This window comes from Gobius niger (assembly GCF_951799975.1).
Source record: "Gobius niger genome assembly, chromosome: 13".
Lineage (NCBI taxonomy): Eukaryota > Metazoa > Chordata > Actinopteri > Gobiiformes > Gobiidae > Gobius > Gobius niger.
In genome coordinates this window covers 5,875,087-5,893,516 of record NC_136864.1, presented here as the reverse complement: position 1 = coordinate 5,893,516, position 18,430 = coordinate 5,875,087, and the positions used below count along the sequence as shown (strand labels likewise).

The 18,430-nt window shown below is 41.7% G+C and overlaps 1 protein-coding gene across 1 annotated transcript in view; it reads right to left on the bottom strand.

The window, feature by feature from the left end:
• LOC306972854 (telomerase protein component 1-like) overlaps positions 1-18,430 on the bottom strand; it is a 49,847-nt gene that overhangs the window by 26,149 nt on the left and 5,268 nt on the right. The window contains exons 3-24 of the mRNA XM_079569561.1: positions 17,130-17,339; positions 16,909-17,058; positions 15,737-15,901; positions 15,504-15,641; positions 15,354-15,425; positions 15,150-15,274; positions 14,824-14,981; positions 14,162-14,271; positions 12,508-12,586; positions 12,186-12,375; positions 11,850-12,105; positions 11,486-11,638; positions 9,162-9,236; positions 7,031-7,152; positions 6,887-6,952; positions 6,496-6,639; positions 4,057-4,348; positions 2,747-2,859; positions 2,553-2,669; positions 2,371-2,488; positions 1,844-2,032; positions 950-1,191 (exon numbers count right to left, since the gene is read on the bottom strand). Coding sequence (XP_079425687.1) covers positions 950-1,191; positions 1,844-2,032; positions 2,371-2,488; positions 2,553-2,669; positions 2,747-2,859; positions 4,057-4,348; positions 6,496-6,639; positions 6,887-6,952; positions 7,031-7,152; positions 9,162-9,236; positions 11,486-11,638; positions 11,850-12,105; positions 12,186-12,375; positions 12,508-12,586; positions 14,162-14,271; positions 14,824-14,981; positions 15,150-15,274; positions 15,354-15,425; positions 15,504-15,641; positions 15,737-15,901; positions 16,909-17,058; positions 17,130-17,339 — 3,284 coding nt within the window. The remainder of the gene's footprint in view (positions 1-949; positions 1,192-1,843; positions 2,033-2,370; positions 2,489-2,552; positions 2,670-2,746; positions 2,860-4,056; positions 4,349-6,495; positions 6,640-6,886; positions 6,953-7,030; positions 7,153-9,161; positions 9,237-11,485; positions 11,639-11,849; positions 12,106-12,185; positions 12,376-12,507; positions 12,587-14,161; positions 14,272-14,823; positions 14,982-15,149; positions 15,275-15,353; positions 15,426-15,503; positions 15,642-15,736; positions 15,902-16,908; positions 17,059-17,129; positions 17,340-18,430) is intronic.

Below are 18,430 nucleotides of genomic sequence, written 5' to 3'. Positions count from 1 at the left end.
CTGTCACCGTCACTGCAAAACCTCACAAGAAATTCACACCAATAATAATAGGAGTACATACATTTTTTTTCTTTACCTAAGCAGTATTTTTGTTGAGAACTTTCTACTTACAATCTCCCTTACTAGAGAGGGATATTCTACATCCAATTACACAATGGAGATCATTTTTTTCACTCAAACTTGGTTTTCAATACTGTTTATTTGGTGCTAGCCCACGGTTAGCTTTGCCCATTAGCCTGTTAGCTTCTTCTTCATGATTCCATTAGTGTGCATTAGTGACTCCGACCCGGTGCAGTGATAGTTGCAATTGTGTTTTGTTGGCCAGAGACACCAGGGGGACTTGTATTACCCCCAGAGGGACTACGAAAAAGGATTTATTAAGGTAAACAAGTTACTTAGTTCTGCCTTAAACTGACTTGAACGTTCTACTTTTACAGCAAATACTTCACTACTTTCACTTTAGTAAAAACATGACAGAGCAACGTTTACTTTTATTGGAGTAATATCTGACTAGCAGGATCTGTACTTTTCCCACCTCTGGCCTTTAACCTTTTACCACCCGCCTAAACCCAATGCATTCTGTCCTCTTTGGCTATTATATAGGCCTGTGTAGCACCTCATTTGAAAGCTAAGACCCACAAAAGTGATCTTTTTCCTTGTGTTGTTGCTGTGTTGTGTCACCTTTTGTATGTTTTTTTTCTTTTTCATTTTTGTTACATTTTTGTTGAGTTTTTGTCATTTTTTGGTTGAGTTTTTTGTCACTTTTTGTTGAATTTTTGTCACATTTTTTTGAATTTTTGTCACGTTTGTTGCGTTTACATCCTTGTTTTCTTCTAATTTTTTGTGGCTGTTTTGGTGCTTTTTTCCAAAGAAGCTTTTTGATTAGGGTAAAGCCAAACTGGAGAAAATGTGCTCGGTTCAGGTGGGATTTAAGAGGTTAAGTACTTACTGATATGAACTGGGCAGAGCAGATTCTTCATCACTCTGTCGAATTTCCCTAAAACTTCTGAGGAGAAACCGCAGAAGGTTTTCCGCGGAGCGAGCTGATTGGCTGGCCGCCGCGGAGTAGGAAATGACATCACGGGTTGTTTTCTGCGCGCGTTGAGAGGACTTGTCGGCCGCTGAGGCGTAGGACTTAACCTCCCGGGTCGGCTTCTTCTTTGTCGTTTTAAGAGCGTGTCCCAAAGCGGCCTGTGGGGAAATAAAACAGTGAATAAAGTCACATCATAAATTAAGAGTTTGTTAGGGCTGTGGGGTCCGCCTTCAACCCATCATGACAAACCAGGAATACCTAAAATACTATTGCCATCATTTAAAGTTCGAAACACGCGCAGTAATCTTCACTTTACTGTGCGGATGCCAAATTACTGGTATTATTACGCCTTACAATATAGTTCCTCCTTTTATCCGCTTAGAAAATCCACATTGTTTAATTTTGTGTATTATACGTTGTAGTGGAACACTTCACGTAACTTTATTTAAATAGGGAAAACGTGGAAGAGCTTGGTAGCTTCTATCTTGACCTGTTTTGGAGCTATAGTGGAGAGGGGGAGAGGCTAAATGCTAACGCCGTCTGCGCTGTGTTTACGTGATTGAAGGTCCTAAAGAACTCGTCAAAGCTAAGGTATGAACATATCTCAGTATGTAAAAACGGTGGCCTATTCCTTTAAAGCAAAATAACGGACCACAAACTGAAATATCCTCGTTCAACACTATTTTTTTCTGATATTTCTAATGAAAATATTATAATGGCAAAAGCAGGAAGCAATAGTGGCCCCTGGCATTAACGCTTTCTACTGCCTGCAAGTGATCAATAATATAACGTTAATGCACTGATAGTTACCATGAAGACTGTTTTGCCCTCTCCGGGTCCCGCCTCCAGCACCAGGACGCCTCCTTTGGTCTGGGCCTGGTCCACCATAGACACCGCCGCGGAGAGGAGTTTGGATCGACCGAAAAACTGTCGGCACAAGGCCTCCTGATGCACCTCCTGCTCAGACACCTCCGACTGCTCTGCGGACTCATCTGTGGACTGGATACACAATGCAAATATGAATGTACAATCATAGAGTTGAGGTGGGGAAGAGTATGGCATAAATGTGTTTAGTTTGGCTTTCATTTTCTCATCTTTTATGTGAACGCGACCTATTGTAAATGCAGACAAATCCAGGCCTGTCCCCTTCCTTTTCTTGGCCCTATTTCCTCCTAAATAGTAGAATAATTAAAGGATATTTGTCTGTTTGCAATCTACCATTCTACACCAAAACATAATCGTGTGCAGGGTTTTGCATCCTGATAAACTTCCATTTTGGTCGTCCAGGGAAAAGACTTTAGCCACAGAAATAAAAGCCGACACGGACATAAACTGACCTCAATATAGTTCTCCTTCACAGCCGTCCAAAGATCCTCCAAAACAGTTTTACGGAAAGACTCCAGGTTTTTCAAATACGGCTTTCCATCGATAACTCCGGCCCATTCACTCGCATAACTGCGAAAGACAAACAACAAACAGGAGGGGCTTTGTGATATAGATTTGAAATAATAAACCGCACTTCTCTGTGATTTGGTTCGCGCCGCTCCATCTCAGCCTCGACTTCAGTTCGGCCATCTTGGATTCTGCCTCCTTCGATTCAGGGGTGAAGTCCGCTCTCCAGGCCACAGGCACCGATCTGGGAAAGAACAAAATACATGCATCATGTCTGTATTTTTTCAGTCAAAAGCAATAATATATGAAACACGTAAATACTTGGAGACACTGGGATCCCTGAAGTAGCAGAACATTTGCATGTTTGGAGAAATATCCTCAAACTGACGGATCTCCATTTCTGTGATGGACAGACCTTCAGGGGCAGACGACAGCTGTGGATACAAGAAAGAAAAATATACTCACATTAATGAAAAAAGCCTTATAATATTATCCTTATTTTTTGTATGTGCAAATTACACATTCTGATTGTTTCTCAAATTGAATCAGTATCAAGTTGAATCAGTCACAAAGAAGAGTCAAAACCTATAATGGTATTAAGAAAGACACAAAAAAAACAATATTAAAATGAAAATTAAATAAAAATAAAAATCTGTCTTGTCTCAAGCTGCATTGATTTGCAGTGTTGTTATGTATTTTTATAGATACAGATGGAAACGTCATACCGGGGGCGTGGCCTCGCCGGCAGGGAAGAAAACCTCACATTGAAAACGACTAAAAATTGTGAAAAAATGTGATTCCGGACAGACTAGAAATATATTTATCACACGCTAATTAAGTCAAGCCAAAATTGGGTCCATGTGGATGTTTTTTTTTGTTTTTTTTTACAGCAAATTGTTTAGGGGAGGCAAAAAACGGCACTCGTTGCTAACATTAGCATAAGTAGCATGAAGCTAACGTAGATTCCTATTTAGCATTGTCATTTTGTTATGTATTTATGGGCTGTTGAACCACTTTGCTCCACTCCGTCTCTCTGTATCTTTATTTAGTAAAAAAAATTATTGATCTTTCAGCCTTTGTTAAAGTAATTGTAGAGAAATGGAAGAAAATATTTTTTTTCCTACTGTTTGTTTTCCCTCTGGTTGCTTGGAACATGAACATATAGGCAATTCCAAAGATGCCGTCTGTATCTATGCCACTACAATTCTAAAAAATGAAGATAAAAAAAAAAAAAAAACTACAACAGCTGCTACTGCTGGAAAGTGTCAAGTTGAGGATCTGTATATAAAGTAAAACTTGATTATTTCTCTGATTCCTTTACCAAAATTGGATTCAAACCTATTATTTTATGTACTTGCCATATTAAAGTAGTATTAAGTAGTAAGTATTGTTAAACAAATGTAATCAGGGTGAAGTGCTTTGCCCAGGGACACACCACAAGTCAATATGGCGGCTGTATGAATCCCAAATGCAATATTTTAATGCCACACTCGCAAAAACTCTGGATATTTACAGTATTAAGGGGATAAGGGGAAACCTCTATACTCAAAAGCAAATTGGACACAACAGAGAACCTTTGAGCAAAGCTGTGTGTACATAAAATAGTTGATATATTTTTATTTAACGCTTACCCAGCTGTACTGCGGCAGCTCCGGCAGGTTCGGTTTGGGGGGCACGAGTCCGTACCTCTCCCCCAGCAGCACCACCATCATCTGGCTCCTGCACACCTCGTTCAGGCAGAGCTCCGCGGTCCGGCTCTGCTCCTCCTCCGTCACGCCCCAGCGCAGTTCCACCTCCTGCAGGTAGAGGCAGTGTGGGGCGGCCCTGCGCCTCAGCTCCGGGAACACGGAGCGAACCAGGACGTCCCGCTCCGAGTGCATGTCCCTGAACGTGGAGGAGATGAAGACCCGCACTCCCTGCCACCTGAGGGCAACAACAACCAAAACTAAATTATTATTATCAAATAGAAGGACATCACATCATGACATCAGCAGGTGGAACAGAGAGTTTCCAGCTTTGCCAGATACAGACTAAATATATATATATAGCCGGGCAGATTAGTCAAAAACAATTTAACTTTTGAATCTAAACATTACAAATGATCTCCTCATAGCAGCTGATAATGATTTACTTTCAATTCTCCTCGACTTGACAGCATTTTAATCAACAGACTAATTTCCATTGGCATCACTGACACAACTCTAACTGGTTCAAATAATATTTCTCTGATCGTTTTCAGTTCATTCAGTTCAAATCATTTATATCCCAGCCATTTCCCCTCTCCTCTGGTGTCCCCCAAGGCTCTGTCCTCGGCCCTCTTTTATTTATCGTCTACCTCCTTCCCCTTGGCCATATTCTTCGCAAATTTCACATCGGTTTCCACTGTTATGCGGATGACAACCAGCTCTACCCATCCACCAAACCCACCCCTGCTCTCCCTCTTTCCCTCTGTGACTGTTTATTAAATAACCTCGCTGCCCCTTTATAAATCTCAGCTCAAAACCCACTTGTTTAAACGTAGTTACTCACTTTGATGTGCTTTTCTAACGTCCTAATGTGATTTTATCATTGTATCTTATGTAAGGTGACCATGGGTGCTTTGAAAGGCTCTGACAAATAAAATGCATTATTAGTATTTCATAAAACCCCTGACCTGAAGGGCCTGTATCTTAAAAAAGACCCAATAGGACGATGGAGGATTTGACTTTTTTGTTGCCTTCATGGCAGGGGCGACTCCACAAGGCTCGCTATATTATGGAATCCTATGAGGACTTTACAAGCCTGGCTACAAAGTATATTATTGGTTTGTGTATCAGTGAATTTTTAATTAAACTTTCTCCTTTGATTGACAGATCTTTGAGCACTGTGGATGCCCGTTACCTCTCCATCCCCCTCACAGGAACGGAACTTCCCGCATTTTTGCACAATAGAAACTCTGCAGGAGAAGGCATTCTTCAAACACAATCATTGATTCTCTTCCTTGATGTCCCAAAACAAAGAGGAAAACTAGAGGCGGCCGCTCTTTCACTGTCACTAGTCCTAAACTAATGCACTCCCCCTTTGGTCGACGTTGTAGTGCTCTATAAATAAAGTTGGATTTAATGTTAATGAGATCTTATCATATATTATGTGTCTTTGAAAAGACCTCTCTCAAAATAGCAAAGAAGAAGCTTCTGTAGATGGAAACGAAACGTCCTCAACTCAGTGAACTCAGTCCAGTCGATGATTCAAAGTAAGGAAGAGCTGGATCTCACTCACACCAATATGTGCAATGTTTGTCTCAAAGTATTGTGTCATATTTAAAGTAAAGGTGTCACTGGAAATGCCCAAGTCGCAATTCTTCTACCTTTGTTTGACATTTTTAGAAAAGCATAAGGTCTATGGCAACATTATCTGCACCCTGTAAAGATTTTTTTCAATACAATTTGGTAACACTTTACATTACGGTAAGTCCTTGGTACTTACAGTGGCATTTACACTGGTAATTCTAGGTACTTATTGTGGTACTTACGGTGGTACTTACAGGGGTACTTACAATGGTACTTATGGTGGTAATTACAGTGGTAATTCTAGGTACTTCTTGTGGTACTTAAAGGATACTATAGTGAGAATTACAAGTTATGTACTTCTAGAATCAGTGGTAACTCTTAGTAATGAAGGTTGTACTTCTTGTTTTCCCTCATGCTATTTTATGTCGTTTTATAGTCACACAATCCTAGAAACTATGTGTGTATGTAGAAGTACCTCATTTACTACCTATGAATTGCTGCTGTAGTATTCTTGAATTACCAATAAGTACCATAGATGTATCACTGAAACTACTAGAAACTATCATTTAAAGTACCAAAGTACATAGAAGCATGACCTTCATTACTAAGAGTTACCACAGTATCTCTTAGTAATGAGAGATACTGTGGTTACTCTGTGTCTCCTTAACCCTAATGACTAGTAATTATGACTTTTAGTACCACAATAATAACCTAGTAATTATCCTGTAATTACCACTATAAGTACCACGGACTTACCGGCCCGTAATGTAAAGTGTTTCCTATCATTCCTTTGACATTTACCTCATGCTGGGACTGGCTGGCAACGACACCATGGTGCTGTCGCTCAGAGGCTCTTTAGCGCCCTCTGGTGGCGGGACTTTGTACACTTTGTCCAAATGCTCCACGTGATCCAAGAGCCGGGACGAACCGCGCTCTGCAATGAACCTGAGGAAAGCGTCAGCAATAAAAATTAGTAACACAATTTAAGATACAACAGAACAAAAAGAACAAATCCAGTCAGAATTTAGATGAATATGGAACATTTATTATTGGGGCTTTCATATTCAGATGTATTCATGTTTTTGTCCAAATGGTTCCACCTGCATTAACGAGTTCAAAGTAGTAATGCAGTTTGATTGTTCAGAAGGAGTTTTGGTATTTGGAAAGAAAATGCTTTGTTAAATTAATTTACCTGAGCATTTGTTCACTGAATCCCGCCAAATTCACTTGGTTCTTGTCGGTGGTGCTTTCAGCATTTCTAACAAAACAAATAAAAAAGTGAATATGATTGATTTTAATTATTGTCCTATAATTATTGATCTGAAGAATGTTTTACTCTGAGCCGAGTAACACTTGAACGAATAAGGCTTTGTTGTTGACATCGTTCCTGTAGTTCTTTATGGCCCACTCAAGGTTATTATTCATATAGTACTCGTTCACTACGATGATGTTATCCACCTGCAACAGAAAAACAACATCAACACAGATTTTGTTTTTCAGTATTTGTTTTATTTTGTTAACCTTTATTTAACCAGGAGAGTCCCACTGAGATTAAGAATCACTTTTTCAGGGGAGTCTTGGCCCCAGAGTGGAATCTATTGTACATGTTTTTAGTGGTAGGGGAAACTGGAGTACCCGGTATTAACTAGTGAACTGAGATCAAATATCAGGGTGGCAGCAAGTCAAATTTAATGCTTTAATATAATTTTAATGCCTAATTGGTCAAACCGCCTTTGCTCTGCCCGATCCCGTCAGGCCTTGGAAGCTCAGCAGGGAAGGGCCTGGCAGGACTTGGATGGGAGACCGTTTGGGAAACACCAGGAGGCCTAGCAAATGTTGTGAGTGAGTGAGTGAGTGAGTGAGTGAGTGAGTGAGTGAGTGAGTGAGTGAGTGAGTGAGTGAGTGAGTGAGTGAGTGCGTGCGTGGATGTGGTCGGAGGGGTCGATGGCGCAGACTGGTTGCCTCGCTTCCATCAGTCTACCCCAGGGCAGCTGTGGCTACAATAGTAGCTTACCACCTCAGAGTATGGAGTGAACGAATAGTGCAATGTGAAGCGCTATATAAAACCAATGCATTATTATTATTATTATTGTTGTTATTGTTATTGTTGTTATTATTATTAATTACAGGGGCTGGAACAAATTATCGTATCGCAATCCTTGCTGTCTGTGTGGATAGAATAATTTTAACCATTTTGCATTTAAAATAATTTATATTTGAGCAGCATCAGCTTCGTGGTTGTATAAGCTACGCAGCAGCGGAGTGATCTGCTAGAAAATAGTCCCTCAAATGCGATCATTCATGTGATGCAAGGTCAGTTATATTCCAAAAAATATTCTATTAACACAGACATTTATATGGTTAGTCTGGTGTTGTAAGTGATTTGCCTCAGGTGCACTGTGGAGCGGGTCAGACTGTTTTTAATGCAGGCTAGCTGATACCATAGAAATGCACTAGCGTAGCACTAGCCTAGCGCCACGAAACTCTTCAAATATAAGAACTGCATGAATAAAAAATATCTCCAGAAATCAACAACACTCTGGATAACTAGGAAATGAGGCCCTATGGTCACCTTACATGAGATACAATGATAAAATCACATTAGGAAAGCACATCAAAGTGAGTAGCTTTGTTAACTTCTTTTCTATTAGTTTCCAAATTAGATCAAATAAGTTTTATGTGTTGATAATCCCAATTTCCAGAGGTGGGAGACTCGGGTCACATGACTTGACTCGAGTCAGACTCAAGTCGACTTGCTGTTTGTGACTCGACAGCTCTACTTCCGGGTCCCGAGATGTGCAACTCCAAAAAAAACTTCAATACCACAATCAATATTTCTGAAACTCAACAGAGAGTTACTGAACATACTCATTTATCAGGCCCATTAGCCCAAAATGCTGCACCTACTGCTATTTAAATAATATTTACCAAAATCCGGGTTAGCGGAGAAAAATGCTAACGGCGCACCAGCTACGCTAACCTGGAAGTAGTCAATCAAATCAAATCATATTCACTTTATTTATCCGTTAGGAACTTCATTTGCAGGAGAAGTGCCAGTACGGGCCCGATAAAAACAGTACATCCACAGACATTCAACAACATACAGCAATATTACTGACTAGTGACTAATGAGTCTGAGAAATGAGTAGGTTCAGTAACTCTATTGATGGTTGTTGAGAGTTATTTATGTTTTTTTCTCGTATATTTGTCGGTCTGCTAGTACCCGGAAGCGGAAGTCGTGACGTCACACTTAACAAACTATAATATAAAAACACTATGATAACTAAAGTATATGCAAGATTTCAAATAAGGTTCTAAAATGTTTTGTTCTGCATCTAAAGTGTCAAAAAAATACATTTCATTTAATCATTTCAGGTCAACAATCTGCAGGAAATGATTCAAATGCAACTACAAATATGTTTCTTCCCCATTCACCTTCTGTGATATAATATAAAATAATGCATCACCTTGTCTTCCTTCGAGAAACTGAAGTATTCCTTAATGACTTCTTCTCGTTCGGCATAGCCCATTCGATCAATTTCCTGTAAGAGAGTTTTGTTAAAGGAACAGGCCACAGTTTTTACTTATGTTCTTACCTGAGCTTAGACGAGTTTATTTGTACCTGTCTGGTCTTCACGCGTGCCCTCAGTCACGTAAACACAGCACAGACGGCGTTAGCATTTAGCCTCTCCTCCTCCTCTCCTCTATGGCTCCAAACCAGATGAAGATAGAAGCCACCAAGCTCTTCCACGTTTTCCATAAAATCCACATTTATTTTTGTGTAATTATACTTTATCTTGTAACACTTCACGTAACCATATCTAAATAGAGGAAACGTGGAAGAGCTTGGTAGCTTCTATCTTCACCTGGTTTGGAGCTATAGTGGAGCGCAGGAGAGGGTAAATGCTAACGTCGTCTGTGCTGTGTTTACGTGACTGAAGGCACGCGTGAAGACCAGACAGGTACAAATGAACTTGTCTAAGCTCAGGTAACGCCATATCTCAGTAAGTAAAAACGGTGAGCAATTCATTTAAAAGGGACGAGTTGTTACGTCAGGTTAGTGGCAGTGATGTTTTTTAGATCCTGAGTGCCATCGCCAAGAGAGAAGCAAAGTACTGGAGAAGGCTTGCAGATGGAGGATTTGTGAAAGGAGGATACGCTCATTAAAAAACATATTAACACATTGAGTGCCGTGCTGTGTTGGGAATTTAGCTGTAAAACAATCAAGACCGTTTTTCATGGTATTTGTAGCACCACAGCGTATTCTATGTTATCGCTAAGGACACATGCTACGGCTCGTTTGAGATTTGAAACTCTAAGCTCTCACAAAGTTTATTTTGAGATCATGCAAAACTGTCGGCTTGTTGACCTCATTGGTCTGTTATTATGAGGCTGACTGACAAAAAAAAAGAAGATCGATCTGAAGCACAAGGTGTGGAGATTGTTGTTCTGTGCAGGAGATGCATTTGCTCTCACTTCCTCCTCTCTCTGAGCACTGCTGCTGCAGGACCACTGGGCGGGGCAAATAGTTTAGTAACGGGGGGTATTATGCAAAATCGACTTTTTCAAGCTTTACATCATGTTATTATGTCATTCCCTCATTAAAAACATGCCTGAAGTGTTGCCTTGGCACATTCACATATCTTTGAGTAATCTGTAAAAACTCTGATGGCGGCCATTTTAGGGATAGCTTTGCCTGAGTCCTCCTAGGAACGCCCCCACCTCCCGGAGACGCCTCCGAGCTTTTGACACCAGCCGAGTAACCAACCACTGCTCCTCAGCAGAACCCCCTCCCCACTGATGCCACAGACAGCGTGTGGAGGGGGCGTGTCGGAAAGGCTCAGAGGTTCTTAAAGAGACAGAGGCCTATTTCAAGACATTCACTACAGCCATTTTGAGAGAGCAATTTTATACAAGGCAGTTATTCTAATTTACTGCATATACAGACCAACAGAAGGTTTGGTCATCATTGTAGTGTGATATAGACTGGTGCTATGTGATTGAAAAAAGCATAATACCCCCTCTTTAAATAGTTTTGCTCGAAAGTTTACAGCAGATATGCTGTAAATACGTCATAGTTCATCTGATACAATTGATACGACTGGCTATGGCTACGTGCAGACACATAATGATAGACGTTCGTAGCGGTCAATACACGACTATGGACAATCGTAAACCACACCTCTCCGAGAAAATGAATTGGTGGTCCCCAGACTAAATATCACTTGTGACATTTAGGGCCAGATCTTGTGGCGGCGCACGGGGCGGCGCAAGCTCTTGGCGAATTATTTTCCGAGTGGCGGCGCTATATGTGCCATTCGCCTCCGCCACCTGTGAGGGGGAGTCACAAGAGGAGGTGACTGCACTGATGGAAACACGGCTGACATTCACTTCCTGGTTCACATTGCGCTGTCTTGCGTTCTTTCTTAAGCCTTAGGCTCTCACAGGTCAAACTAAAAACTTTATTTACCCCATCGTGAGCTAAACGATGTTCACGTCTTGAGAGAAAAAGAGCTACAGCGTCCGCTGTGGCGCGGATCGGCCCGCGCTTGGCGTGAACGCGAAGCAAAACAAAAGCACATGTTCACCCCACACAACCACTCTCCTGGACGCGGAGTCGATCTGGTCAATCTGTGTCTCCACCCACTTAAATGCGCTAAGTCTGGAGTGGCAAGATCACAAAGTGCGCTCCTACTGAGCGCAAAATGTCACGCCATCGTCTCCATTTTGATGCACAAGATCGGGCCCTTAGTCTGGCGATATCCAAGCTAACTACCAACATGAAGCTAACCTTGACTCTCTTGCACACCGTGCGGACGTTCTGCAGCAGCTCGTCTGATGAGAGTTTGACAACTTCCCAATGGCGATACGTGGCGATGACCAGACAGAAGTCCTCTGCACTGCTGCCGATCATCAGAGACAGCAACGCGCCCAGCTCCAACAGCTTCAGGGAGAGAGAAAAACCATATCATTTGTAACGATAATGATCCTGAGAACACTATTCAACTTATTCCGGAGGGTCGCGTGGGCGATGCCGAGACTGGACTAAGACTTTGGACTAAATTATTACTTGCAGATGACCCTGAGCACCACATGAAGAAACCCCACAGTTTGAGAACCACTGATCCAATCAATAACAAAGCAACAACACTCACAGAAGGAGCGAACGGATCCTCTTTCTCATGGTTCCTCCTGCGCCTGCGCTCCTCTTCCTCCCCTTGTCCCTTGGGCTCGTCGGACTCCGGGGGCAGGCAGAAGTCTAGGTTGGAGAACTTTCTCTCCATACTGGAGCTCAGGAACACCACGGTTTTCCCGGGCAACGGAGGGATGTTGTAACGACAGGAGATCTGCACCGCCTTCTCCAGAGCGTCACGATAACGCTTCAGTAACTCCACGGAGTAGCTCTTCTTTCTGTCCAAGTGTGTGAAAATAAATGATGTTGAAAAGTGCGAGTAAGTCGTGATGATGGAGCTTGTGCACGGCGGTCTCACCCGGCAGACAGCAGCTGAGCTCTCTTGGCCTTGTAGAGTCTGTAGACCAGGGGCACGACCAGAGTGGCCCGCAGTCGCTTCTTGGTGGCGTCTTCCCAGTCCTTGTTGAACCTGCGGCTTTTCGGGATCTTCTTCAGGATCTCCTTCATGATGTCCTTCAGGGTGGGCGCGGGCTTCTCTGCGGTTGTGGCTGAGACGACGTGAATTGGGAGAAAATGTATTTAAGAATGATATGTTGTGATGAAAATAAATCCGGTTTCCATTGATTTTCACAACAGAGTGCCATCTTTTACTTTTATGGAGTTTTATGGAGTCATCTCACCTAAAGTGTGAAGCTCCATCATGACTTTATAGGCTGCAAGGAACCGAATGGGGAATTGACGACTCTGAATCACTGCTTTCTGCAACAACAAGAACAGACAATAGGAACCGGTAAAGAGGAGGGGAGGCGAGTGCTTCAGTGGGGACGAAAGTGAGTCCAAACCAGGTGCTCTTCAGGAGCGAGTGGAATAAATCAATAAAACCTGAAGTTTTCCATATTTGTGTCTCAGATCTCCTCCTGTCTTCAAACAATAGGGATTATTTTAAGCGCAATTTATTGTAGCAAATCTCAACCAAGTCTCAAAACAACAAATACAGTACTTTAAAAATGTTATGTGTGTAGCAGTATCTTGAGTTTATCCTTCGTCACCATCTTGTGAATGAGTATCCGTGTCAGCAAATCTTACGCCCACTCAGTCACTCTTCGACTGTGGCTCAGAAGTAAGAGATTGGCACGAGCAGCGTTTGTGAACTCACAAATACAGCAAGAATTCTGATTTCAAGCAGGGTTAAAGGGACTATACGGAGTTTAAACATGTTAACGTAAAGTATTTTCATCCCCCTACATGTTCCAGCCATGTCCTAATGTGAAGAATGAGCTCAGACCTGTTCATCACAACTGCCTCTAAAGTCCTGCCCTGTCACTCAAAAAGGTGTTATTCGGGTCCAAAGTGCCGTCATGCACGAGCTTTAAGGGATATTTCAGGATTTTTGACATAGGGCCTCATTTCCTAGTTATGCAGAGAGTTTCGTGGTGCTAGGCTAATGCAAGGCTAGTCCATTTCTATGGCATCAGCTAGCCTGCATTAAAAACAGTCTGACCCGCTCCACAGAGCACCTGAGGCAAATCACTTATAACGCCAGACTAACGAAATGAGGCCCTATGTCAGTTACACTTAAGACCTGAGGTGGCAGTAGTGAGCATAAAATTACCAACTTGCATCTTGCCCCTTTAAGACAGATGTGTTAATCTAACAAAAATCCAGCTGGAAAGGCTCAAACTGATAATTTTGCCTTGATTTTGGCGGTTCAGACCAGTCACGTGGCTGTATAATCGAGTGAGCAGGTTTTTATCTTTGTTAAAGGGGGGGTATTATGCAAAATCGACTTTTTCAAGCTTTACATCATGTTATTATGTCATTCCCTCATTAAAAACATGCCTGAAGTGTTGCCTTGGCACATTCACGTATTTTTGAGTAATCTGTAAAAACTCTGATGGCGGCCATTTTAGGGATAGGTTTGCCTGAGTCCTCCTAGGAACGCCTCCACCTCCTGGAGACGCCTCCGAGCTTTTGACACCAGCCGAGTAACCAACCACTACTCCTCAGCAGAGCCCCCTCCCCACAGACAGCGTGTGGAGGGGGCGTGTCTGAAAGGGTCAGAGGTTCTTAAAGAGACAGTGGCCTATTTCAAGACATTCACTACAGCCATTTTGAAAGAGCAATTTTATACAAGGCAGTTATTCTAATTTACTGCATATACAGACCAACAGAAGGTTTGGTCATCATTGTACTGTGATATAGACTGGTGCTATGTGATTGAAAAAAGCATAATACCCCCTCTTTAACAACAGGAAGCACTTTTTTAGACACGTTTTGGACACTGCTGTAATAAATATATTATGAAATACCGAACGTGGACCGGGCTGTTCTGACCTTATTGGTGAGTCTCCCGAGGATCTTCTTGTGATGGGCTTCACTGATGCCGGTCACGATCATGTTCCTCAAGTTTCTCAGCATCGCCATGAAAGGAAGAGAGTTGTTGTCTGTAGGGAAATGCAGAAATGTGCTGTGAGGTGAGGCAGAATGTGGGAATGCAGCAATGCTGGACCGGACCGGCAAAACGGGGCCAATTCAATTAATTCATTTATTTATCATAATAACTCGTGGTATTCTATTGCTATTAAATTGATTTGTAAGTCCCCATTAACTCCTTAACTCCCACCTGAACCGAGCACATTTTCTCCAGTTTGGCTTTACCCCAGTCCAAAAGCTTCTGGAAAAAAGCTGTGAAAATAGCAACAAAACTGAGACTAAAAACAATGATGGAAATGTGAAAAAAAAGTGACGAAAAAGTGGCAAAAATGTCCCAAAAATGTCACAAGAAATGGACAAAAAAAATGACGAAAAAAATTGACAAAAAAATTACAAAAAAGTGACAAAAAAGTGACAAAAAAGTGATGAAAAAATTGACCAAAAAAGTTACAAAAATGAGTTGAACACCCAACAAAAAAATTATGGAAAAAAAATCTGATGACGTGAGGAAAAAGATCCTCTCGGTTCAGGCGGGAGTTAAGAGGTTAAATACTTGATTGTACCTATGAGTTTCTCCCATGTCTTCGCCTTGTTGCCTTCCCGACTCAGCAGCCGCTCCCACGTCTCCGGTTCCTTCAGCTTCATCCTTTTCCCGGCTTGGTCTCTGTCCCACGCCCCTTTAATCCCGCTGCGGGTGAACGCCTTCGCATCAGACGGGTACCTGCGGGAAATAACGTTGTGGTAAGTTACATTTTGCTTAGTAACAGTCTCTTTAATTGGTATATGGGAGAAGGAAACGGAAAGGCCAAAAGGAAAGCATCCGCCAATAAAAACTGTTTTATTAGATAGAAATGAATTGGCTTTTAATGAACGGTTTTGAGTGTCTTACTTGCGTCCCAAAATGGCCATGACGTGTTCGGCCGGTTCTTTGATGTGGAGCCGTTTGATCATTTTCTTCAAACTGAACTCGCTCTGTTTCTTATCCACCACCTCCTTATCGGGATCGCCCATGCACTGAAAACACACAGACAAGTAAGTTAATAATCCAAATTCATACTTTTTATTATTACAGGAGATCTGTTATTGTCCTTACTAATTTTTTGATCATAGCGGGCTCTGATCTGACCAGGTCCGCCCATTTTTTCAGCTGTTGGCTAGTGGGAGCCTGCAGGAAATGAAAACATGAAGAGGAATTAGTGCTGACAAAAATAGTTTAGGTAATTGGATACAACGGGAAAGCTACCTTTCCTTTGGGCTTCTTGCTGTTGTGTTTGCATCGATGTTTGCGCGTGTTGTATTTCGCGAGTTGATATTCAGTGAACTGTTTGAATTTATCGGTCAGTCCCTTCTTCAGACACATGGGCAGCGAGCGACTGAAACACTGGACAAAACAAACAAACATTGTATGAATGAGGCAAATAACTTCATGGTCAAAAACTGATCAGTCTTTTTGGTTGTTTCTGTTGTAAAACTCACAGTGCTGTAGATCCGTACGACCTCGAGCCAGTCCGAGGGGAGTTGAACCGCGGCGCAGAAATACCTCCGGACGTGGGGCTTTGTGGAGGTGAGGTTAGCCGCTAAAGCTAACAGGAAGTTAGCCGTGATCCTGATGTTCAGCTCCTGGCGGGTGTAAACAGCAACCTGCATCGAAAACAAGAATGATGAGTCTTTTGTGCTTGAAAGTATTGAGTATTACACTTTATCGTGGTCTTTCAGGAGTTCCCAAACGACTCCCAAACCAGGCCAAGAACTCAGGATAGTATATTTGTTGTGCAAAGCATTGAAGAATCTGGTTTATTAATGTTTATTTGGAAGCATTATTTTGTCATTCATCAAATGGTTTACATCCTACCTCACAGACAGGACGTTCCTGGTAAGTGTTGATACCTGCTCGTCTAGGGTCCATAAAATCACATGTGGTGTGCCACAGGGTTCGATTTTAGACCCAGTGCTTTTTAACCTGTATATGCTTCCTCTTGGTGAGGTCAACAGGAGACATGGAGTCAACTTTCACAGCTATGCTAATGATACACAGTTGTACATCGGTCTCAAACTACAGTCACTCTCTTCAATCCATCCTCACAGGTGAAGAAACTGGGCGTGATTTTTGACTCTGAGCTGACATTTACTCCACACATTAAGAACATAACAGGCCACCGTCTTTACATACTGAGATATGTTCTTGTCTGAGCTTAGACGAGTTGATACGTACCTGTCTGTTTTGCGTGACTCAGGGCACGCACAAAGACCAACCAAAGATGGTGTTGGCATTTGGCCACTCCTAACATATTCCTATAGCTCCGAACGGGGCTGAAGTTAGAAGCGACCAAGCTCTTCCACGGGCACAAAGACCAGACAGGTACGTATCAACTCGTCTAAGCTCAGGTAAGAATATCTCAGTATGGAAAAACGGTGGCCTTCTCCAACACGGAGACGCTGATGCTTTTATCACCAGTCGTATCGACAACTGTAATGCCCTGCTTTCCGGTCTTCCCAAAGTTTTTAGTTTTACAGCTCGTATCCTGACGAGTGGGTGGTTGGATGAGCGGGAATTGTTTTGAATTGTAAAGCACTTTGCGCTACAACCGTGTATGAAAAGCGCTCTCTAAATTAAATTGCGAGAACATCATATTTGTTGATGGACCCACCTTAAGCAGAAACTGTGGATCTTGTTCAGAAATGTCTTTGCTGAAGTTTGTGATTTTAGTCCAGACGCTGTCCTCACTGTCCCACTCCGGTTGCCCCGGAGGCTTGGACTTATTCACCAGCGAGCAGCACACCTGGTTCAACAACAGGTACTGAGGGAAGCAAAGAAAACAAGATCAATGTATATAATCTTCCATGTACAGTATGGTGTAAGGCCTTGTACCTTCTTGTCATTGATCTCCTCCTCTTTGTCCTTCTGGTCTGCCTTCAGCTCCTCAAACTCAACCGGTTTCATGACTTGTGTCTCCTCTGGGCTCCCGTCTCTGTCGTCTTCCTCCTGAACAGTGGAATCAAACATAGACGACGTGCTCTCCTCGTCCTCCTGAAATGAGGAAAATTCTTCGGACATGTCCACATCCTCCTCTGAGAAATGCTGCAATATGGAAGAAACAAACAAATTAATAATGAAGACACGGCATCTCCAACGACTACTTGTGACGGTTTGCATGAATGTCGTTATTGGGAAAGTCTCCAAAAATATTGAGATAATATTTTTTGTCAATATCGCCCAGCCCTTTATCTGAACACAACCAATTCAGTGTACTCTGTTTATTTCTTTAATACTGTTTATGTCTTTTTTATGTCCCCAATTGAGAAAATATCACTGTGACATGTGTTCAGTAAACCTCACATCATAAACCTCTTAACTCCCACTTGAACCAAGCACATTTTCTCCAGTTTGGCATCATTACCCAAATCTAAACGCTTCTAAAAATCTAAAAAGCCAAAATAGCGACGAAAACGAGGATGAAAATGCAACTAAAATGTGAAAAAAGCTACAAAAGAGTGACAAAAAAGCAACAATACAACAAACACGTGACATAAATGTGGCGACAGAAAAGCAACGGGAAAAAAACAATGAAAAAGCAACAAAAACAGGTAAAAAAAAAAAAGGTTAAAAAAAGTACGAAAACATGACAAAATGCTTAAAAAAACAGAAAATAAGATCAGTTTTGTAGGTCTTAGCTTTCAAATGAGAGGTAAAAGAACAAAAACAGAACCAAGAATCAGAATCACCATCAGTATAAGGCATCTCTGGAATCGCCAATACGGTCATGTTTGAAAACAGTTAACCCTCTAGCTCCCACCTGAACCGAGCACATTTTCTCCAGCTTTACCCCAATCCAAAAGCTTCTGGGAAAAAAGGTGTGAAAATAGCAACAAAACTGAGACGAAAACAAGGATGAAAATGTGAAAAAAGTGAGAAAAATTGACGAAAAAGTGACAAAAAATGTACAAAAAAAATGACAAAAATGGACACAATTTTGACAAAAAAGTGAGAAAAATTTGACGAAAAATTGAGAAAAAAATTACGAAAAAGTGACAAAAAATGGACACAATTTTGACAAAAAAATGTGAATAATTTGACAAAAATTGACAAAAAAAACAACGAATTTGACAAAAATGAGATGACTGCCCAACAAAAAAAGTGATGAAAAAAAATCTGATAATGTGATGAAAAAG